We start from the raw sequence: 24,180 nt of genomic DNA on the forward strand, positions 1-24,180 counted from the left end.
GGGCGGTGGTAATGGTCGACAACAGGGGGGACGGCTCGCCGATCCTGTGCACCCGCTTCACGGATTGGATGCGGATTCTGCGCAATTCACTTCTCGAGCGTGAGCGCGAAACGGTGAGATGAGCTGTGAGGACAATACTAAAACGAGAGAGAGGCAGAGCATTCGGTGAGAGCGGGTGCTGAGTATATAATCGGCGTTTTTCCGCGCTGCGAGCTCATTCAGTCTGTGCCGAGTGACATGAGAGTAAAGACATCGAAAGTGATCGACTGCAAGACATGTTTCAGCATGCTTTTCAAACAAATCAATTTGGAAACGGTAAGTACCCATACAAAAGGGAAGGTATTAGGGGGAGCCAGAGTGTGTGTGGAAGACAATGAACCGTCGGCGAAACTATTCAAAGGCAAGTGCGTTCCGCGTGAAGGATGCCGTCTGTCTGCTAAAACGCCACCGCAAAAATGCGTGAAAAGCTGTCGCACAGCCAGGAATGCTAGTAGCAGCGGATGATGCAATCGACCAAAGTAGGCGCGGAGAAGTTTAGTGAAAGTGTGTTTTGGAATCAAATCTGTGTATTTTTGTGCATCTTGTGTGTGGCACAGCAAGTGCCCTCGTATTTGACGTCATACCATGGCCGCGTGATGTGTGCACGATGAAACCGCAAACGACAGCCGACGCGAAGCACCGCCCAGTAGTTCCTCCGCTCCGGGTTGCCATCAATTAGCACCTGAACTCCTCTTGAAGCGTTTGCGGCCAGTAAAGTCAGTAATTCTACTACGGTGAAATACTTAGGGTTAAAGCAAATGGTGTTCCATTGCTTCACATCCGACGGTAGATTTGTGAGGTTAAATCCCACAAGGGAATGGACATTGTTGGTGAGACAGGCGGTTGACTGCTCGGGGGTGGAGGATGAAAAGTGCTCAAATAGCTCACCAATCCATTGAGCGTGAGCTGCTTTGACTCATCAAGTGAGAATGTGAGGCTTGCTCACTATACTGTGAGTTCTCAGATGTGGCTTGGTAGGTTCTGTACCGCCTACCCCTTCCTTCTTGGCGCTGGGAAACCTCATCCTTCCGGTAGACTTCGTCCTTCCATGGCCTTTCCCAACGAATATGCAACGATGTCGTCGTCGAATTGAGTTCTTGGGCGACCTTCACTCGACCTCGGCATGGGAAGCGTCCCGAGTGATAGTGCCTCGTAGCTGACTTGCTGCTTTGGCCAAATTTGAAATTAGCGGTCGCCGAGAAGTGCTCTCATGGAGCCGCCAAAAAACTGGCCTGTCGGTTGACGGCGTCCATTAAGATGTAGGTCAAGGTTTGATCGGCTTCTAGCGAGCAAAGTTGGCAAGCAGCATCAATCTAAGCCTAATGGAATATCGTTTAGTAACCGAATCTGTGTTGAGTCTTTTGTTGGCCAATTTATCACGAGATGTCCGAAGAAGTTTAATTCACGCGGAAGTGATACTGCAGGATCCTTGTGTATATCAAGTTCTGATGGGTGACTCGCGATCAGTAGAAGGTTATTTTGAAATCAGATAGTATGGATATAAGATTATGTTAAACATCCAGAAATTCCACATGGAAATAATTTAATTGAACTCTTATCATAACATTCCCCGATAAAGCTCTTATCATCCCGTATTTGCTTTTGCGATTAAGCATTTATTACCTGCCATGTAAATTAATCCGTATCAATCTGCGGCGTCCACAAATCCGTTGAGCTTCTCCCTTGGGAAGCATTGCAGCTGCCAGTACGGAATGTGGGTTTTTGGTTGCAATAAATCAGCTTCACCCCAGCTCGTACGTAATAATCTGGTTTCTGCAATTTGGAAAATGACGTAAAGTACGATCGTGCACGCTTAACGGTTCGATACGATAGAGAGCCGAAAGAGACCCAGGAGACCGGGCGGGTTGGCGTCGTCCATAATATTTATTTGCGCTGAGTAGTAGCGTTGTCGCGTAAGATGCCGTCGCTTGAGTCACGTTGTCGCGAATCGTATTATATTAATGTAAAATATGGGGCACAAAAAATACATTCGCTCCCGGTTTTTTTTTTATTCGCGTATCCTTTGCTGCCAAGGGAATGTGCAACTAGGGCACAGACAATCAGAATATTCTTTCACTACCGGACTTCGTGTCTTGTTGCTGAGCGATAAATTTGTCTCAATCCGGAGTAAGACCGAAGACTTTGCGAGCTGCCCGTTTAAAACTTGGTCCGGTTGGTGGCACGCGAATTTGTCGAGATACCGATCGTCGCCTGCTTGACTTACTTGCATCCCAACACGGCCCCGACCACAATTGACGTTCAATTAAAACTAATTGGTTTCAATCGACGCAAAACGGGGCCGTCCGCCCGTTTTTGCCGAACCATGAACCTGACCGGTTGCGAGGTTTTTTTTCTCTTTTTGGTTGGTTTGGTCCGGGAGTTACGGAGATCTTATTAATGCGGGAAACGATGGCGCCAATATGATGGCGTCAGTTCGGTTCGGTTCAGAGTCGGTAAATCTCCATCAACCGGTAGCTTGCTGGAAGACACTTTGGGAGTTAATGTTGCTCCACGTGGACAAGCTTTTAAGGGTTCGAAATGTGTTCGAGAAAACACGTGAGCTTCATTAGATGATCTTGAAATTGGAAGAGTCCTCCACCCGAGCTTAATTGCACAGCGGCCATTTATCACCACGGTATGACTTTTAGAGACATCTTTTTAATTAACCAGAGCAACGTTATGTCTCCATTGTCCCTCGCTTCAATCTGATCGCAGCATTGCTGATGATCAATCTGTGTGTTCGGTCCGTCCTCTAATAGCTCAAAACCCTTTTCCGTACCATTTGCCAATGTAAATGCGCATCAATTAGGATTTCCATTTCACGATTGCTTTATCGTTACATCTGGCCAGTCCGACGCCTGCGCAAAATCTTTTCAATTCACTTGGATCCTATCGGGCAAAAGGAAAGCAAAAAATGCTTTCACCCACTCAGAGATTAGGTGTTCTTTGAGAAAATCGGCTTCGTTTCGGGGACCATCATCCTTCACAATGCAACCGTTCCGTCGTGCTTACAATGCACATTATCACGGGGACAAGAGCACATTCCGATGTGATTGCATGCAATCGTATGTGTGTGAAGGGTTGGGAAATCATTTTCCCCGTGTTTTTGTATTCATGGGAAAAATGGAACCTGCTTACCTTTCGGAACGCGACGTTGGAAGCTTCCGGTTAGGAGAAGATCCATTCAAAGGTATATTTTCTTTCCACGAATGCAATTAATTGGACATTTTTCGTGCTCTGCTTCGCTATCTCTCCCGCTGGTGGTTGACCTTTTTCGCCGATGTTGTGGTGCATCAACGTTAGGGCTACTTCTACCCGCGACGTTCTCCCACGGTGGAATGACATTTTATTGGACAGTCTGTGATGTGGTATGTGTCGTCGGAGAGAAATGAAAATAGCAGAAAAGAAGCTCAAAATGATTGTCGTTTCCGATGCAACTGCAAGCAGGATGAACACGGTTGGCTTGGAGCGTAGGGCGAGGAGACTCCATTCGTTCAATTTCCCTAAGGACTTGTAGGTGAAAAAAATTGGACAGTGCATAGGTAATAAAGTCGAGTGTTAGTGTCGGGTTAGGTATGGAATTTCGGGCCATCCGTTTGATGATGGTGATCAAATTGCGTTGTAAGCGGGTTGAAAATAGTTGGAAATGAATTGGGCCCATGCATCAGTTGCAGGTCCTCGAACATTATCATTCGGAGGCTTTTTATTTACTGTCTAATTATTCCAGAGATCTAGCATTTTTATTGGAAAGAGCTGAGCTTGAGCTCCGAATTTTCAGATCTAGAGCTGATGATATAGAGCTGACGCTAGACGACGAGGACTCTTCGCCTATGAGACTTCTTGACAGATGTCGATTGATTGATTATTGACGCTTGAGTATTCGAGGCCCTTCAGACGGTCTGTTTTACCAAGAGGACTCTTCGGCTATAAAGTCTGTTGACATATGAGAAATCTGGGACTACGAGGCCTCTTTGCAAATAGTAGTCTTATATGACGAGGATTCTTCGACTATGCCACTTCTTGTTCGATGGTGCTTGATTGAGTAGAGTGATTCGCTAGTATTTTAAGTATTCTTGGCCCTTCGGACGATCTGTTGTACGAAGAGGTTTGTTTGGGGTAAGAAGTTTCTTGGTAGATAAGCATAGACGACGATATCAAGGATCTCTGTACTACGTGGGCACTGACGGCTCATTTATTATTCTACAGTGAATGCCTGTTGTATTACATATTCGAAATCATGTGCTAACTACATTTTTCTTGATTGGAACTATTTTTATTAGGCTCTCATATTAAACATTCATCTCATTTTGTCATAGATATTTCATTTCGCGCTACAATTTTCGTGCAGGCAAATTGTGGAGAAAATGAAATGACATCGTTGAAGTGAAGTAGCTTTACACGCAACAATGATTGAGGACGTGTAACACCGTGAAGTGATTCAATTTCCCTGCCGTGAACAGTCGGCACGCAGATGTGCAAAAATCCTAATCTAATTAAGCCAGCGTGGAATTTGTGCCAAACCGGGATCCACTGGTCCACACGCCACTGTTTGGCCGTTTGACTGAATAATCAAATAAACCTGTTAGAGCGTATGTTTCAACGTTGAAATTTCATTATCGCTTGTTGCAAATAAAATTGTTGTTAATTTTTGCTCAATTTCACGAAATGGATGCAACTAAATGCGTCATTTTGGATGCGTAGCTGAAAGGCACGCTATTAACGCTCAAACAAGTTTTGGCACATGGAAATGCTCAAAAAGGAAACGACATAGTTTGGCATGTAATACCTGTAAACAAAACATCCACCATAATCCGGATTTGTGTTGCTATTCCCAGCGGCGGCATTGTGTACGTGCTTTTGAGTGTAAAATCAAATTGCAATTCATTCGGCACGGCTCGGGAGTTGATTCACTGGGCGCCTCCATCGGTTCGATCCACCTGATGAGAAGTCTGATAGCCCGAGTGAGTGAGTGAATGGGTGAGTGAGTGTATGTCACCGGGATGAGAAGTGAGAGTGCTTTTGCTGGGTTCTTCTCACACTCTCTTTGCGATTGCGCTGTTACGCGCTTATCCGCACCCCGTGTGAGATGGAGAGCCGCTGAAAGTGAGCTGAATTGCCTTCTCACTCCGTCCGATTCTACCCTTCGCAGCGGACCGGTATACTTGAACCGAATTGTTATCCTTTCGGAATGTTTGCTTCGTCCGTGGTTGCGTCCGTCGCTCCACGTGGTTCGCTCAGTCGCCCGACGTCGTCTCCCCCTCTCGCGATTGACTGGCCGGTTCCGGTTCCACGTGGTAGTTTGCGTGCACAGGAGCATGTCCGGATCGACGCTTCAAGGACACTGAACCGGGGCGGCCGGTTTTTTGCTGCTGTTTGTATTGGTACGCCACACGAAAAGCCCCGCGTTCTATTCTAATCTTACATTCTCTCGCTCAGTTGGTTGCTCTCGAGAGTGGTTCGTTTGCTCGCCGGAAGCGAACCGGGCTTTGGTGATTGTGCATTGTGTCGTGCAGGACGAGCTGGTTCCGGCGCGTGCAATGTGTGTCCTGACGACCGCTGCTGACCTCGAGCCCTACCAGGCGAAAGTTGATTTAGCGCAAAAAGTGCATTACAACATTTAATGCGTTGTAATGGTTCTGCAATGGAAGACACTGCTTTGTATACAATTTTCATTAGTGTGAGATAGCGTTTGTATTAATAGATACACTGAAATCACTTTCTATAGCCGTACGTATATTTATGATGCAAGTTTTTATCTTCAATTTATCTTTAAAATAAAGCTTTGTTTTTAAATTTCACAGAAGAAAATTATTAATATTTGCAATGGCCTGGTCGTTTTGCATGTGGCCATTTTCTTTGGTGTTCCACTGTTTTTTAAACAATATCAAAGTAATATTTTTTCTCTTTTTTTTGCTTTTTGTTTATTGATACTTTTGTTACGACTTAATACAAAAAATATCCAGAACATGCTTGTGAGCTCAGGGGAACTGTTATGAGTGTGACATAGTATTGATCACATGTTAGCCGGGTCACAGCTCTTACGTACCTGGTTGATTTCATAGAGAAACGCAATGTGACAATGACCCTCAAAGCATTTCGCCATCAGAGCAAATAATCTTCAAAAAACTGGTTAAAATCTATTCTGGTTCTTTCTCGGAAACCTATTGCTTATGTGCAGGCGCCTCATAAGCGTGCATAAAGTGTTTTCAAATTCACTTTAACTGTCCAAAGCGATTTTTTTACTAACAGTTGTATAAAAATTATTCAAATATAAAATCCAAAATGAGTTCTTCTTTTTTGGTCAAACGACCCCTTAGATCATGCCTGCCTTTTCTGGCTTACAAGACTTATTGATACCGGATAGTTGAATAGTGAGTCCTCACTATGGCGGAATGGCCCACATGGGATTTGAGCCGCGGTCCTGCCGGAAGAAGACCAGCGCCGCAGGCGTATTTAATGCCGTGCCACCCAAATGAGCTCCCACATATCAGAACATCAATTCCATGTATTAAAAATCTTTCCATGAATAATTCTGACACTAGCCGCCCAGTTCAAACACATCGTGACGTCAACCATTGATTTTGTAAATCGTAGCTCATTCTCAAATCCCCCTCCCAAAAAACGCACTCACACGAAGGCAGCTAGTCCCTTGGTGAATATAGAACAGTTTTGGCCAGAAATTGAAACTATCATCGTAAAAACCGTTCGTTTAGCAGCTCGACTTTTACGATGTTTGTCAAGGGCTTCACTGTCGATCGTCGATGCTACAGCAAACCTTGCATTCACCAGTACGCTTCGTATGACGCCGTTTTGGTGCTATCATTCTCGAGGTTCGTTCTACGAATCGTACGTAAAAGCGATTTTCCGGGCAAACAAAACACTTCGCTTCTGGTAGTGATACACACACACACACGCAGTCAACAATAAATAAAAGTTGATTGCGTTTGCATTTGAATTTCGTTAAAGCTTTCGGCGTTTTGTGTTCTTGTGTGTAGGTATTGGGTCTACTTTCCCGGGCAAGAAGAAGAACCAACCGTCGCGACATTGCAATATCGTCTCCCGCCCGGTACCCGCGAACCCGGTTGATGGATTAATTTTATAATTATTCTTGGCAGTTACTTGACACGCTACCGGGAAAACACTGGTCAGGTGCATTCATCACACTAAAAACGAAAAAAAACTAACACAAGAAAAGGGTTTTTGTGACCATTTAAATCGTTTGTTGAAAACAAGTTTTATTAACTAGACAACGGAACAGAAAATTTGCGTTACGGTCCCTTCCTCGACTGATGGATTTGATGATGATGATGGTGGACGTTCGCCAACAACGAGCACGAGATGAATTTTCACCGACGAGCAAGTACTTGTTGATTGGGCTGTGAGATGAATTGTTGTTTTTTGTTTCGCCTTTTTGTTGGTGCTCCCTTGGGATCCCGGCTCAAAGGAAGCGACAATGAGAGACAATGGTAGCCAGCCTGTAAGCTTCTGACGCGTGACAAATGGCGGGACCATATCGGAAGGTCGTTTTTCATTGAGCTGCTTGGTAAGGGGTAGCGATTTTCTTCTTATCTTGTACGAAAAAACAACAAATAAAGGAATGTCGCTGTAGGGGGGGCCGTTGGAAACCTTGGGAGAGCGCGAGAGGCAGAAGGTCAGTGTCGGTCGGTATGGGCGGTCGGCAGGAAGGCGCAAGGGCGATGGTGGAGCGGTAGGTCACGAGGTTCCCAAAATAGACGAGATACGCACGGTCGAACTCCCGAAAGCGTTGCATGAGCTGGCGACCGAACATTCCGGTCGACCAACACCACCTGTACGCCGAGCTGCCAAGATGGCCACCAGACCAGCGTATCAGTGTGCACAGAGAGATAGATAGACACACGCACACACACACTGCGAACCGATGTGCTACATCACGAAAGGAATGTAATTCTTTCATCCACTCGTTCGTTTTCTTTTTTTTTGCTTGTGTTCACTTTATGTTGCACATTATACGCGTCACTCAGGCAAAGCCCACTCACGGGGATTTCGAGCGGTCGATCGCAAACCGTGCGGCGTGTGAAAAGGTGTGCGAAACGAGTGCGATTAGAATGCGTGTCAATAGGTTCGTTAGGATGGCGCTGACCTACGGTTACAAGTGATTGTCACCCGTTACCGTTAATGCACCACCATTTCGCACCGGCGAACGAACCGGCTTCAATCGGGGTGTTGAAATCGTTTTGACACCGTTCAACCAGATGGTGAACAGGCGGCGTCCTTTTCCATAAGGTTGATGAGAAAGTGCAGTCAATCGTCAACTAAACGGGTGCAAAGCGATGTTGAGTCAAGTTCTGACAGCATAATCTCGTCCCATATGGTGCCGGGTGTGACCACTGTCCACTGGAGACATCGATTGGCGAATCGATTGGCGTTTGCCGGTAGGTTGTCAGTATCGATTATGGAACCGGACAGGAGCATTTGGAATTCTTTTTTTAACGAGCGATTTTCGGCGACGAAGTTTGTGTAACGTTGTCTGGTGACTAAGAAGTTACTTGGAGGTGTCATAACGCGTTATGCGAATAAGTTAATTGCTGTGGTTTGTAGTGGAGTGTAAAGGAACAGAGCAAAACGATTACAGGGTATCCGGAACATTCTCAAATTCCCTCCAAATATTGACTTGGCTTTTAACTGTTTTCCAATTATTTTTTCACACTTGTTTTATTGCCAAAAATTTGGATATTATGATGTACCGAAAAAAGGCACATTCTTCCTAAATATCATACATAAGTAATTTTACAAAACAGGAATGTTCTGCCCTATGAAAGAAATATTAAGAGTGTGTTTAAAATAAGAATAAGTGTGAAGATAATTTCAAATTAAAACACACAGTGAGCGAACAATTTTATGGTAAATGGCATACTTTTAGGCGTTTTGTTATGCGGAGTGCATACCTTTCTTTCTTCATATTTTTTGGAGCTATTATTCCTTATGAAAAATAGTAATAGTTTCACCCGCCCGAGTGAGATGCGATGGATCTGCTTTCATTTCATCTCGGATTAATATTCTCATGTCATGTGATCCAATTGCGCTGTCCGATATCGTCATGATCGGCTTGTTTATTGATGCGGATTATGTTTACATTGCTGCCGACTGTTGTTAACTTCGCTTGTTAGGGGTTGCTTTTTGTTGCTGTTGTTGAAATGATTGTGTTAAAAGATAGAGTGAGACGGGTCCGGGATGAATTTGGCAGGTGATCAGATTGACTCTTCAAACATCCATTATGATCCACCGGTTAACAAGCTAATTCTACAAAACTTCTCAAAGTGCACCTGATGATGACGATAACAGCTGTGTGTGTGTGTGTGGTTGTGTTTGGGTTAGAGTTTCTGTAGATCGACTCAGCTGCATCGTTGCAATTGCTGCTACAGATGCAGACACACCTACAAACCTCTAAAAGCATAGGCAAGAGAGAGAGAGAGTGCGAAAGGAAGAATGGGAGAGTGATCGTTACGCGTATTTGCACATTTTGGCGCCATGAACGTTGCGAGAGTTGTTTCCCCTCCCTCCGAAAAAACGCTACGCTCCCTTGTTCAGCTATTTTTGACCGTTGAAAACCACCAACACCACCGACGACGACGACGACACCGGCCACCGGTCGAGGGAAAATATTTCACCCCAGCAGCAGCACACGAGCACCACGTTGTCACACTCGTCGTGAATAGTTGGCCTGATGCTGGTGATGGCACATTCTGACAGTCGGGTGGAGATGCCTACCCAATCGCTTCTTCCTCCGACCGTGTCGGCTACTCTCTGGGTCTTCTACTCGATCGTTTACTCTCTCGCGCTCTGCTTATCCTCCGAGAGCTTCGAACGGGAAGCGATAGATTCGGTGCGCTATAAAAGCGCGATTCGCGACAGAGAAATCTTTTCAGTTAAACTTCGAACCCGACCCGAGCTAGATCAAGGTTTTCGGCACACGCGCTCGAGCGCTCATTTTGCATTGGGAAGTGGTTGCGATCGGTTCATCTGCGCTCCTGTTCCTTTCTCGCCGAGAGAGGTACCTTCAGTTGTGGCTGTGTTTGTGTGTGTGTGTGTATGTGTGCGTTGTACGTGTGATTCATAGCGTACAGACGTGCGAGTCTGCCACGTGGTTTGTTTTGTGCAAAAACGTTGTGTGTCTTGATAACTTGTGCGTTGACACACTGTGCTCTGTTCTGAATGGTCCGATCTCAAACGAAAGTGGTAGAATAGAAGTAGATCTTCGGCCTTCTAACTCCAACTACGCGTACCTTCTCCTTCCCTTTCGCCCTTCCGTTCCCAACTGTGAAAGATCGTGGACGTGGAGTTGGTGTGATCGAAGCAGCGCCCGGTCTTGCAAAACACGCCGAGTCGGATAAAAATTGCTCCGAACGCTCATGCCATGCGCAGCTCAATCTCTCAGCTCTTCTCGGCAGCGACAGACCACGATGCCGGAGGGCGCAACGCACACCAGCTGCAGACGGCAGCAACTCCTACTCAGTGCACTAATGGCTATGCAGGTGCGTGCTTTTTGGCCCGATGACTTCGATCCGAACTTCGTGTTCGTTCGTTGGAGTCTCAGGCGGTATGGTTCGAACGTTAGATTAAGGCACGGATTCGAAGGGTTTCGATTAAAATAGCTCCTCGCGAAGAGATGGGTCGGCGATCCGAGCTCAAAAACCCACACATCCATGCGCCCGAATGCGACCGATCAGGAACAATTGCCAATTGCGACGAACGGATTGGGGGTGATGATTGATGTGCATGTCCATTAGGCCAGAGGTGTGAAAATCGTGAGCATCGAAGCGGTGCAAGAAGTGAGTGTTCCATATCCGTATACACCAGTGTCGGCCAGTCGGTGATCTTATCGGTTTTCCATTCCATCTGCTCTGGGGTTGTTTATCCCGGTTTTCCGGTTTGCGTGCCGGTGTGTGTTGGCTTTGTGTACCATTTGTGGGCTGGTGTGGCTTTATACCTACCTGTTTGACCGATAATGGGATGGAAGCCAGTGTCGTAGAGCTTCCCTTGTCTGGTGATGATGTAACGACGCGACGCGATTTTGTTGTCACGTAATACCGAGCGGGACCAGTGCGCGTGTAAATGAGGCCGTACGGCGTTTTTTTTTCTACGGCCACAATGTGCGCGACCAGTGGCGAAATCGACCCCGACATACCTGGAAGCGCCTAATCCGCTGCAATGAAAACTACCAGGCGCCTCCATTTGGGCGATCGAAAACTACCAGGCGTCTCCATTTGGAGGATCGAAAAATGTTTTAAAATTTTAATAGTAGACAAAATTTTCATTCACTCGCAAAACACGCTCGATATGGTTGTGAAGAAAATCTAAAAAATAACTTCCCTTGTACATTTCCTCCGTGCGTACGTGCGAGACCGGATGCCGTGGTCTGTTTTCGAAAATAAGTGAAGAAAAACAAATGGTCCAAGGCCGTTCCGAGCGTTCGGTTTGTGCGATTGTACGGTTGAAGCGTATCGTGATGTGAATCATGCCAACAAAAACAAAAACAAGATGACGACCGGGTGGCCATTTGTGTGTGTGTGTGTGTGTGTGTGTGTAGGGCGGTGGGCAATCGTAAGGTCAACAGAGGGAACCGCGCGATGTTGTGGGTTGAATGCTTGTGCGCGCGAATAAGCGATGGAACCTGTTGGAAAAACACGGTTCCATACCGATAGCTTTCGTCTCCCCCCAGTTAAAAAAAGGGTTCTCGTGGAGCGTGTGTGTGTGGTTGATCAGACAAATGTTTAATTTATGTGAATAGACGATCAAGTGAATGAAGGAATTTAAGTCAAGTCTCGATCTGTTTCGCACGATATCCGCTAGAAGACGAGATCTGCTAAAAGTTCATTGCCCATTCATGCCACGTGCCAGTGCCAGTCCAATTGACATCTGATACTATCTATCGCCCGTTGCGTTTCGATTCTCGTGTGTAAGCGAATGGTTTGCGGTGATCGTTAGGGTTAATTTTTGGCCACTGACACAAGACACAATGGGTGCGGGTTGACCGATTCCGATTGCACCCCTACACACGATGGTGGCTGATGATTGTGACGAGACGATGATGATGATTTACGTTACCGGTTTTAAGTGGCTTTGTATCTCGCGTCGGGCGAGCGATAAATATATCCCTCGTGAAGTTAATTAGCACCCTTCAAGCATGTGCCATAATTAAAAGGAAAACACGTCCCCGGATCGTGTTGAATTGCCTCCGTTTGCCGAAAGAATTCCTTTTCTCTTTCCGTTCGGCAGTTCGTTTGGTCGATTGATAGATTCCCATGCAGGGGATTGGTGTTTTCTGCCCAAATTGACTGTTTTTCTGTGATAGATGAGAAGTGTTGCTGTCCAAGTCCAAGCACTAATATCCGTTCTCTCTTCTGTACGATTCTTTTTTCCACCTCTCCAGGACACAGTGGATCAATTAAAGATGTATCAAAGACAGACTGGAATTCCCGCCTCGGGGACGGAACAGCGCAGCTCAACGGGACTCTCGGGCGAGGGACGTCCGAAACGGCAGAGACCGACTCATCAGGTAAGAAGCCACAGGACCGCGTGTGAAGCATACAACCGCTTAACTGCTGAAAGCACTCGCAGCATATAGGATTAAGCGATAAGGATAAGGGAAGTTTCCGCGTGGAAATTGATGCACTTTATTTCCGCCCCGAGTCAGCTCCATGCATTTGCACTGGTAACGGGGTGTGCTTAATGGTGTGGAAATGATGGTAAAGATTTGGGCCGAGATTACACCACCCCGCCGGAAGTATGTGGATGGAAGATGCTGATAAGTAAGGCCTTGGCCATGAACTTCACTCGGTCTGCTGCTTTTTAAGTATCGGAAAGGCAAAAAGGAAGATTATCTTTACGGGTGCCGCTTTTATTGGCTTGATTCTGATGTAATTAGCTAGTAGAGTGCCAAAGCCAGTAGCTACTGGAACTATTTGAAAGAAAGCTATGTAATTAGCTCGGATCAGTTTGTATCAAGTTTCGAATTTATTTTTATTGGGTTTTTTTCGTAGGTTTCGAGGCTTTAACAAACACTATTCGTCATTTAAAAATTATAAAAAAAACTTCTTCATTGATATTAAGTGTGTCAGAAAGGATGTAAGACTCTGGAAGGATGCAGATCAATGGAAGGGAATAACTCAGGGCCCGAAAGCTTTCCAAATACAGTTAAACAATCAGGAATGGACTAGAGACTTGGTAGGATCTTCTTGTGCAATACTGACTCATCAAACTGTTATAGCTCCTCGGAAAGTCCTCAGGACCTAAGGTTGACTTCAGATGGTTACGTGGAATTGTTAAACACTGTAGTTAAGCCTTGGATAAAAATGTCACAACTCAACGAAAAGAGAAAAATGGTTGTCTTAAAATGCCTACGACTTCACCAGTTCAAATGCTTAGCTTTCAAACTTGCCAGGCCTTAACCCCATGGATTACTTTGTATGGGCGCAGTTGATTAGATACAAACAATACTTTCTTTGCCCTTCCGATAGACTCAAATTTATCTAGAAAAGCATCCTTTTTAAACTATAGAATTATTGTCAAATATTAAATGAAAATTGTCAAAACTATAATTAAAATATTTTTAACAGATGTCATGTCGAAATGATGTAGCAAATCAACGGGAATTCAATTTCAACATCAAACATACTTTACGGAATGATAGTCGTCACTCGGAAACTAGTTTCAAACTTCAATATTGACTCATACCGTTGCTGCCTTGCCAATGCTAATCGTTTGTCCATTTTTTCCTCCTTCTCTTTCTCGCTTTCCAGGGACCGGGGGGATGCGGGACGCGCTGGAGGGGCCGGGCTCAACGCAGAACGACATTATTCACCTCAAGAGACGGGTGGGACTCTTCAGTGGGGTTGCTTTAATTGTCGGTACCATGATTGGTAAGTTTGCTGGTCCTCATCGTCCGAAACCCTTTACACTACGAATGCTAATGTGAAACGCGGCTTCTTCTTCCTCTTGCTCTTCCCCAGGGTCCGGAATTTTCGTGTCGCCATCTGGTTTACTGGTGAGAACTGGTTCCATTGGTGTGAGCTTTATCATTTGGATGGCCTGTGGATTGCTCTCGTTGTTAGGTAAGTACTGCATGGGTGGTAAACCCGGGAAAACACATATCAAAATGGTTGACATGGGTTACAACCAAATAGCTACCCCGAAATAGTTGGAGTTGGAGTGGAAAGTTTCTAACGAATCGACCGATAACATTGAGCAAGTGGAAAACTATAATGAGAAATACTTTCTGAGCAACTTATTACTGGTTTGAAAGCGACTAAGAAAAAGAAACGATGAGCCCCACAAAAAATGGCGTGCGTCAGCTCGTGTGTGCCAAATCGCTGGCAGTTGACAAACTGTCACTGCTCTACAAGCTTACAATTCTTTTTTCTGTTTCAAATGATTATGAGTATGATCTACTACCTCCTTGGCTAAAAGCCTCCACGAGGATAATACCCAAAACAGATCACATGGCCTGTCATGACGAAGTGCGTCACACGCCCAAACCGGCTTTCCATTTGGGGTCATGTGCTTCTGTTTATCATTTTCCGCTTTGACACGCATCGATCAACCTCCTCTGCCATCACTTGCCGCACAAGTGTGTGTGTGATGCAACGGGAGCGTTTTGTTGCATACGACGCGTGTTGCATGATCGCATGACCGACCGACCGATCCGTGTCGTGTGACACTGTTGGATAAACTGTGGTTTAAAAATAGTATTTTTGAGCAATAATCGCATTTTTTTTGTGCGAAAAAGAAGACCAAATCGGTGGGACAGGGTTAAGTGGTTGTGAAAGATCAAATTGATATGAAGCTGACGAGAAGCATTGTTCCCGCGAGACGGATTCGCATCGCTCCCCCAGTCGGATGGGTAATAAATCTTTTTTCTACGATGGTTCGTTCTAGAATGTGATGCATTGTTTTAAACACTTTGTTTTAATTTTGGTCAATGAGTGGATTGTTTGTCCTCACCGTGTTTGTGGGCTCGTTCTGCTGAATTGCAATTGTTTATGTCGAGTAATAAATTTTTCGGCCAAGATAGTGTGTGTACGTAACATGATCGGAATGTATAAACACGTGCATAAATATGTCTCGTTATCATGTGCGTTGCTTAGAAGAAAAGGAGCGATACGCAATCTATAGTTTATTAGTTTAAAATTGGTTATTTTTTTAAAATGAAATAATTTTATTAAATATTGCAAATTTTAAATGTTGATGGAGACGCCTGGTCTTTTACTGTCTTTACTTCATTCAGGAAGGCTTCTTTAGCGATTAGGTCTGCTTGAACGATGCTACTCCAATGCGCAATACTACTTCGAACTCTGTTGTACCTTCAACTTGAACGGCAAGCAGCATTTAACCCTGAACCAGGGTTGCGTATTACTAACCGAAAGTATTTGTTAACAAACAACTTAAGACATCTTTATGATAGCTCCGTCTCTCTCCGATGAGCACTGCCCCTGCCCCCCTTCAAACAATAAATCTCACCAGTGTAAAGTGAAACGTAGCGTAAAATTAAACCACGACCAAACAGCGTCACATCAAAGCTTCCGAGACCATCTACATGGGCGTCGTTCGTCTTTGCCTGGCTGTAAGGTGGAGCAAAACGGACATCACACAGTGTCCGATTGCCGCCGCTCTTCCCAGCTCTGTGGTCAATATTTACAAATGTTTCTGGTCGGTGCTGCCCGGATTTGCAACACCTAAAGCAAGACGCTGGCCGCATATTAATAGCGAGCGAGCTTAATTGCGTGACGTAGTTATTATAACGCAGCAACTCGCAAGAGAAATCCGAGGACGGTATCGCCTCGTATTGAGCAGAGTGACGATGTAGTTAGTGCGATAAATTGTAGCAAAATGGCTTGTGTCTAAAAATAAGCCTTTACACACCCATTTTCTGATTGGTGAGCAAAAAGAGTACATTCGCTCTAAAAGTTTCTCGAAAATAATTCTACTACCTGCAAGCGAAAGCACGTTTTTGCCATGACATGAGGCGTGCGTTGGGAAGAACTTTGCGCAGGAAAACTTTCCCGATCAAGGATCAAAGCTATTACAAGGCTTTGTGGATGTCCAGAAAAGTTGACGAAGGACGTGCTTGAACCGAGGGCGAGTCGGCTCCATCTAATTTATGCATTGATAGGTCCACTCATTTGCTTGTACCCAATTTGGTTTCCTGGAGCCTGAAAATCCTTCCAGCTTTACTAGGAAGGTCACCGTGTCTTTGAGAGTTCATAACGATTATTCTTGTAATCCAGACTTTTATTGTGGTTTTATTAATCTTTTTTGACGAATTTCAGACTGTTAGAGGAATTATGTAACTTGTGACAAGATTTGAGGATTTTTTTTGCTAAACTGTAGCTTGTGGTTACGAGCAGTTCATTGAGCACCATGATATAAAATGTAATGGCGAGTAGCTCAACCGTTTAAAACTCCATCTAAACTCATAAAGCTAGACTCGGTAAGCCACTGAAACGATTCCGTCGACACCGCAAACGCAAAGTCGTTGTACGATAAATGAGCATCACAGCGAACAAGTTTGTCCCGCTTGAACGCTTCGTTGACAGCAATTAAAGCGGCAACAAGCGGAAGCGGATGCAATTGTCACAGTGCCAAATGGGAAGAGAACCCGGGCGGCTGTTTCGCGGGACAGTTTAGAAAAGTGGTCGTGAAATTCCACTCACTAGCAATTAAAAACAATGAGTCCCGCGCTCAATTTCTCGCTCCAACTGATTCCTTTCTCTCTTTCCTGGTTTTCTTTTTCCACCCCCCCCATTTTTCCACAACAGGTGCATTGGCGTACGCTGAGTTAGGCACGATGAATACTTCGTCCGGAGCAGAATGGGCATACTTTATGGACGCGTTCGGGGCCTGGCCCGCCTTCCTGTTTTCCTGGGTGTCGACGCTGGTTCTCAAGCCGTCCCAGATGGCGATCATTTGTCTGTCGTTCGCGCAGTACGCCGTCGAGGCGTTCGTGTTCGAGTGCGACCCGCCGCTCGGTGTGGTGAAGATGGTCGCGATCCTAGCGATCGGTAAGTGTCCGACAGCCGCTGGCAGGCGTTGTATGAAGGTGGCGTTGCTTCGTCTGCGTCGGGATGGAAGCGTCCGACCAAAAGCACAGGGGCCTTGATCCGTCTTGATCCGTTTCGTTGACTGTTCGGTTCGTTGTTTTGCCTTTGGTTTGGTTTGTAGCGCGTTAGAACTGTTCCCATTCCATTTCCAGAGCATCGGACAGGGGGTGGCGGACTGTTGCGAGGCATCCGCGTCTAGCAGCATCCGAGCAAAGTAAGGACACAACACATCGCACACGTGTGAGCGTTTACCTAACGAGTCCACCAAACACAGCGAGAGCAAGAGAGAGAGAGAGAGAGAGAAGGAGAGAAGGAGAGTGAACGGGCTCACCACCTTGACACTGCTGCTTTAAAGTATCATCTCTTCTTGTAGAATCTGGCCGCGCAGCTCCTAGGCACCGGGAAAAAACCGGAGAAGCGAACGCCGTATCCATCCTGTGCCGCTTCCGGAACTTCCGGGAATCCGTCCGGGACCGTATCTCTCACGTTTGGTGTGGCTCTGGCTCTGCTCGCGTGCATGCGTCCGGCGATCCTTCCCGCCAGCCTGATCTCTCTGACCGAAGGAACTCGGGGGAAAAAACCGCTTCTTTTGCTATTTTCTTTTCGTTCGATTCTTCTTCATCATCATCATCGTCATCATCCATGCTCACAGTATCAGCCTTTGGAATCGTTAGTGACAGGTTTACTCTACAGGTTTAGTCGATTTTTTAGCATTAACGAATTTGCGAAATTGATCTTAACGATTTGTGTAATTTTGATGTGAAACTATACTTAAGATACTAAATCATTAAGATTTTAAATACTTAATTCGTTAAGATTAATTTAGCAAAGTTTGCTCTTTTTAGTTCTGAATTGATTGGTAGAGTAATCAAAAATATTCGAAAAGAACCCAAAAACCATCAAATTTTGCTAGTTTTACTCTTTCCAATCAGTTTAGAATTAATCTTTTGATAATTTTTGTTTGTCTAATATGACTCTTTTTCTGTTTTTAAATATGATTTGTTATTAAAGCACAATTCTGTCAGTTAAAAAATGTAAATTAATTGATGCCATGTTACAAGTACTTCTTTAGGCATTTAGCAATTATTCTTAAATTGAATCTCTAACGTTTCTGTTGTTTAAAAAAAAATTAAGTTTTTGTGCCAATGATTCGACGGTTTTATATATCTTTTCAAAACTATTTTTGGAAATTTAACTTCCCCCAATTTCTTATCTTTTACTGATTTTTTGCAAGAAATTCTCAGTAATTCTTAATGGACCTACTATCAAACTTGCCTATTTTCTTTAAAGGTCTCTTAAATTTTGTTTCCGATTTTTGGAATATATTTCTCGATTTAATTAGTATCAATACGCAATCTTCCAGAGAACATTTACTCTTTCTAAGTTAAAGTTTTCCTTATTCTCATCTCATCACTGACAATTGTCCTCTTTTCCGTTGCGTTGCACTTGAAATGTCATTTTTGTTTATACAGTTAAAGCATTTTAAAACCACTCACACACACACATCAACGCACCACCACTACCAACAAAACGAAAAAAAAGGCGAATCTAAAGCAATATCAACTCCATCCTAACGCCGTGTTGGCGTGCCTCGTTTCCGGCAGCTTATCGTGTCGTCCGTGCCGAGCCGCTGCAATTCGGCCCACTAATCGACCATTTTGTTGCCCTTTGCTCTGCTTCCATGTGCCGACGCCAGTGAGCATCCTGTTCGTCAACTGCTACAGCGTGAACCTCGGCATGGCGGTGCAGAACGTGTTTACGTCGGCAAAGCTGATCGCCGTGCTGATCGTGATCTGTGGCGGTGCGTACAAGCTGTGCCAGGGCAACACGCAACATCTGCAGAATGCATTTAGCGGTGCAACACCGTCGCTGGGTGCGATTGCGACCGCGTTTTACACCGGTCTGTGGGCGTACGACGGTTGGAACAATCTCAACTACGTCACGGAGGAGATCCAAAATCCGAGCAAGTAGGTACCTTGGTGGCCTGGAGCGTTGGCTCACTATCTGACTTCTGTCCCTCGCTGTGTGTCTCTCGTTGCAGGAATCTTCCACGTTCGATCATTATCGGAATCCCGCTGGTGACGCTTTGCTACGCACTGATCAACGTGTCGTACCTGGCGGCCATGTCCCCGACGGAGATGATCGAGTCGGAAGCTGTTGCCGTCACCTTCGGCAATCGTATACTGGGCGTTATGGCGTGGCTAATGCCGCTGAGCGTCACCATCAGTACGTTTGGCAGCGCGAACGGAACACTGTTTGCCGCGGGACGGTAAGTGATTCCGGCCACACGAAAGCTAGCGGCCAACAACTAACGCTTAACACCAACGATCTTTCTGCTCTTCCGTTTCCGCACAGGCTCTGTTTTGCTGCCAGCCGCGAAGGACATCTGTTGGACATCTTGTCCTACGTGCATGTTCGTCGGCTCACACCGGCACCGGGGTTGATTTTTCACGTAAGTATCAAGCCATTCGGATTGGGATGTGGTGTCTGAATCCGACATTTTACTCTTAACTAACTTTAGACGGCAAAGAATTCGGAGATTTTAAATTCTTTCGAATACTCCGGAAGTCGACTCTTGGGAAGATCGAATAGCCAAACAATATTTGTAACGATACTCTAGTTGATTTGAGTCAGATCAGAGGCTGTAGTTGCTGTTTTAGCTACCCATCGAATAATCTGGGCCATTGTTTTAATCACGAATTACTCTGACTCGGTCGGATTCTACTGAATTCCTTCATCTATCTCCATAAGGGAAGGCTCCATAAGTTTCAAATGCTAGAGAAGACGGCCAGAGGATAGGGTAGAGAAGACCATTGTCAACTTTTTAGCTTGAAGAACCTTAGTCATAGATACTTGGCTAGATTTTCGGTGGCAAAACCAATCGATGATGAACGAACTAGGGATCGTTACTAGTGATTGATGTCTTGACGATTATAGGTCCTTTTGCTTCCCTTAAATTTGGGAAGACGATAGAGCCCTATAAATGATTCAAAAGCTTAATTTAATCCTCCTTTTCGATTAATCCTCTCCCATTGCAGTCCCTAATTGCTGGTGCGATGGTACTGTACGGCACGATCGACTCACTGATCGACTTCTTCAGCTTCACCGCCTGGATATTCTACGGTGGCGCAATGGTGGCCCTCATCGTGATGCGCTACACCAAACCGAACTACCCACGACCCTACAAAGTAAGCTCTTCTCATCCTCCCTTGCTGGCATGTTGTCCCCCGATTTTCCGCTAAATCTCTCCCCTTTTCATCTCCCAGGTCCCACTTATCATTCCAATTTTGGTTATGGTCATTTCCGGCTACCTTGTGGCGGCTCCCATCATCGAGAAGCCGCAAATCGAGTACCTGTACGCAGTGCTGTTCATACTGGCTGGGTTGATCTTCTACGTTCCCTTCGTACACTACGGTTACCATCCAAAGTTCATGGGTAAGTGAGAAGCGTGGATGTGGACGGGTACGTGTTTTTTTAAAAATAGCAATCAAGCTACACATAGCTACACATACACTAGAGCATTTGTGTGGTGTTTTTTTTTAAATATTTTTTGGTTGATTTTTCACCGACGACGACGACGCCACGATAAACCACGACGTTACTTGCTGTGGTTGGTTTCTTTTTCTCCGCCAATTTGCCCACCGTGTGTAATGATCGACGAAGGTTATTGTGTGGTGCAATAATTATTATCCTCCCACTGCAGCATCAGAACCTCCCACATTTTTCCCCCAGTGGGGTGGTTGATAAAAGAAACGTAAAAGAAGAACGAGCAAGAGGGAAGTGTTATTTTAGATGGGATTAACTCAGTGCTGCTTTTGTGTTTTTTTACATCAATCGTGAAAGCTTTTGTGCGGGCATTTAAATACCGTAACCAGGTTCTAGGTGGTGAAAATTTGTATTATTGGAAAATGGGTAAAAGACTCGAGAAGGCCCCCCCTAGAATCTTTTGTGTGCAGCACTGTGGCCTGTCATTTTTGTTGTACAGTGGGATTTCTGTATGGTCAAAACCCATTCGATATAAACATTGTGCATTGTTCCTTAATACTGTTAATGGACAGCGAGTAGAACTTGATAATATACATTGTAACAAGTGGTTTGAGATTATGGTATTCTTATGTTTCCTCCTTTGCTGAATATCAATGTAAGGTAACAAGTATTCATCGAATTACTGTTCCGTTACTGTCCGAGAACGCCGTGCATGTTTTAGGCCCGATTGTTCACCACTAGTCCGACTGAAAACTAGTACGAAGCCCCTGTAACCCAAAATGAATGGTAGGGTTAGCGGAGAGGGGATTTTAATCAAATAATAACAATATTTTATTCGACTTTCTTCAACCAATTTTGACCACACTGAAAGCACACTGAAAGCTCACTGTGAAGCTCTCGCAACGTGTACTGCGGATTGCATACCTTTAGGCGTAAATCCTACAGCGCCTAACAAATTTTGTCAGGGGGGGGCCTTCTCGAGTCTTTTACCGTTTTTTTTTTTATAATTCAAAGACTTTATATTAGTTTTTTAAATAAAAAATAATAACCTTTTCGATGTAATAATCAATTAAATATTGCCGAATATCCTCCAGACAACCGCAAATTTGTTTTGCTTACTATTGCCGCCCAATCACTGTTAAATACTGAAAAGCGCACAAAGCGCCTAAAGTTAGGCAATATTCAAACACGTCTGAATCCGCTAGGTAACAAAGACCATTGAAGTGCCATCTTCTAATGATAAGTAACCCTGTTACGTACAATCCCAAAGAGCTTCATATTCCTCGCCTTCCAATCAATATGCCATCCAATCACGGTGTAATATACTGAGAAATCTTAAATTAGGTCTTTTACATTAATATCAAATTAATCGCCTCAATTTCAATGCTTTTTCATGCAATAGTTTATCAAATATGACATGCTGTTTTGGAACAAAATGAAAACACGTGAAATTAATCATATTTTTAATTACCTCATAAAAATCTCTGAGATAGGTCCCAGTGTCAGATCTTGCCATCGGAGGAGCGTTCCACTAAAATTAGAGATGCAACGAGAGTGTAGCCATGCAATGTGGCATGAAACCTAGTTTAGATGGCAAAATGTGATCTATTCATAATGTATTTGTGTAGAAAAAATGGTTCCCTAACATCTCCCCTTTTCCACCTCGTTCCAGACAATGTCACCCTCTTCTTCCAAATGCTGTTCGAAGTGGTCCCAACGACCTCGATGGCAATGTTTGACTAGAATGGCAACACATCAATCTCGCGTAACCAAACTACGACGGAGCCCATCGGTTCCAGCAGCAAGCAAATGGCACAAAACAACCGCAACTAGCCGCACCGAAGGAGTGATGTCCACCGCCATCCATCCCATGTCGTGTTGGCTAATTTAGTAACATATTAGCATTGTTAGAAGCAGCAACACCGGTAATATTGGTGAAGTAGTGTGTATGTGCTACGTACTTAATCGTACCCAACATCCTCCCCCCCCCCCATCCATTTATCCTTAAACGCTTTAAGCCAAAGTGTGCGTGTGTGTGTGTTTAAACTCGCGGTGTATTGAAACCGCATTAAAGGAGCAACCGCGTCAGAGCAATACGGAGAGATGGTTTGTACGCCAAATAGCAATAATGTATACATTACACATACTACTTCGGTCGATGTAAGGATATAGTAGAAGCGGTGTACGTGAGCGGAGACGTGGACGTGGGACTGATTTTACGGTGTGAGAGTAAACGCTTGAAGACACTTGACACACTTGGATTGGCTTTTTTTGTGTGGAGTGTTGATAAACAGAGTTCAGGGTTTGTCAACCGGGGAATGGCATATTTTACTCACTTTTTAACGCAGTAAGCCACCGTTTGTCCACCGTAGCAGTAGTAGTGGTGAGCTTAGGAATGCCTACGAATGGTGGACCTTGGGCGGTTGTCAAGGAGCTCAGCAAGACTTGTATCGCTATAGCGACGGAATAGACGACGATTGAAGAAGGCGACGACGGTTTGGGGAAGAAGGCCTGCTAACTCACTTATTTTGCCGTTTGTATTTACCTACCCAGCTGCACGGATCATTCCCGAATGGTCGTTTTTTGTGTTTTTATCTCGCTTTTTTCGATCATTTTGTTTTACTTTCCACCCGGAAATTACTCCGCACGTGGGACAGTGAGAAACACGACCATTTTCTTTTAGCTTCGTTGGCTTAGTGCAGGAGTCAACGAATGAGAGACGTTTCGAGGGAGTTTGGACCTCTCGCCGCTGTATCCTTCCGTTCCCAATTTCCCGGCCAGTACAGCAGGAAGCCGACAGCGATAGTCGAAATTCGAATTCGATCGGTGCACCAACGGAGCTATCATTCCGCGCCGAAGGATCGAACGACAAACTGTGCGCTTCGTGTATTGGAAGGCCGTCTGCTCTTCAATCGTCTCCTTACCGTTTTGTCTGATTTGTTTGTTTGTTTTATTCTCTAATGTTATAATCATCATACGGCATACCACGTTTGTTAGGATGTTTATGTTAGGATTTTTCGAACAAATGACATTATAATTGAGCGCTTAAAACTTAAAATGGGATGCGACTACACACAATCGGGTCGGTCGGTAGGATGTTTTGAGACTCCAACTTTTGAATGCTCGGAATCGAACCATCGAAACCACGAGAACGATGGGGGACAATTGGGAAAGCGGTAGTGAAGAATACAAAAACACCAACTACGGACTACCGGATATGAGATTGGATTTTAATATTTTATATACGAATCACACACACACACACAGGTGAAACAATCATTACTTTATCAAAAGGTCAAAACAATGACACAGGGTGTATGTGTGTGCGAGTGTGGAAGGGAAGCGGAAATTGTTGGATGTGTGTTGATCACGTGGAAGGTCCGATTGACTAGAAAGAAAACCATGCAAGTGATTAGTGTAATACGGTTTATTTTGTGTTAAAGCGTATTGTTTTCTTTTCTGCAGAATGGATAAAATAAAGAGACGTTATTTATATCATGAATTGAGGTGCGGTTTGGAATTGGTTCGATACGGCATCCGAAAAGAGGAGAACAGACGGATGATTATAATACGGGGG

General features: G+C 44.8%; 1 protein-coding gene across 3 annotated transcripts; it reads left to right on the forward strand.

The window, feature by feature from the left end:
- Positions 1-186: 186 nt before the first annotated feature.
- On the forward strand, positions 187-24,105 carry LOC118506655 (b(0,+)-type amino acid transporter 1). 3 transcript variants are annotated; one of them, XM_036044072.1, is made up of 12 exons: positions 9,939-10,072; positions 10,346-10,553; positions 12,452-12,577; positions 13,821-13,940; positions 14,031-14,132; positions 16,836-17,078; positions 18,814-19,084; positions 19,159-19,386; positions 19,473-19,569; positions 20,156-20,305; positions 20,384-20,552; positions 22,276-22,346. In XM_036044072.1, the coding sequence occupies exons 2-12, from the start codon at positions 10,436-10,438 to the stop codon at positions 22,344-22,346; spliced, it is 1,695 nt and encodes a 564-aa protein (XP_035899965.1). In that variant the 5' UTR covers positions 9,939-10,072; positions 10,346-10,435. The 3 variants fall into 3 exon arrangements, with proteins under 3 accessions (XP_035899966.1, XP_035899965.1, XP_035899964.1); XM_036044073.1 differs by lacking the exons at positions 9,939-10,072; positions 10,346-10,553 and adding an exon at positions 187-315; XM_036044071.1 differs by lacking the exon at positions 9,939-10,072 and having other exon boundaries at positions 10,079-10,553; positions 22,276-24,105.
- The last annotated feature ends 75 nt before the right edge of the window (positions 24,106-24,180 follow it).

Source organism: Anopheles stephensi, chromosome 2 (genome assembly GCF_013141755.1).
Source record: "Anopheles stephensi strain Indian chromosome 2, UCI_ANSTEP_V1.0, whole genome shotgun sequence".
Taxonomy (NCBI): Eukaryota; Metazoa; Arthropoda; class Insecta; order Diptera; family Culicidae; genus Anopheles; species Anopheles stephensi.

Coding starts and splice junctions, on each gene's coding strand:
- LOC118506655 (XM_036044072.1), top strand. CDS start 10,436: ATGCGCAGCTCAATCTCTCAGCTCTTCTCGGCAGCGACAGACCACGAT. Junction 10,554..12,451: donor GTGCACTAATGGCTATGCAG/GTGCGTGCTTTT, acceptor CCACCTCTCCAG/GACACAGTGGATCAATTAAA. Junction 17,079..18,813: donor GGTCGCGATCCTAGCGATCG/GTAAGTGTCCGA, acceptor TGCCGACGCCAG/TGAGCATCCTGTTCGTCAAC.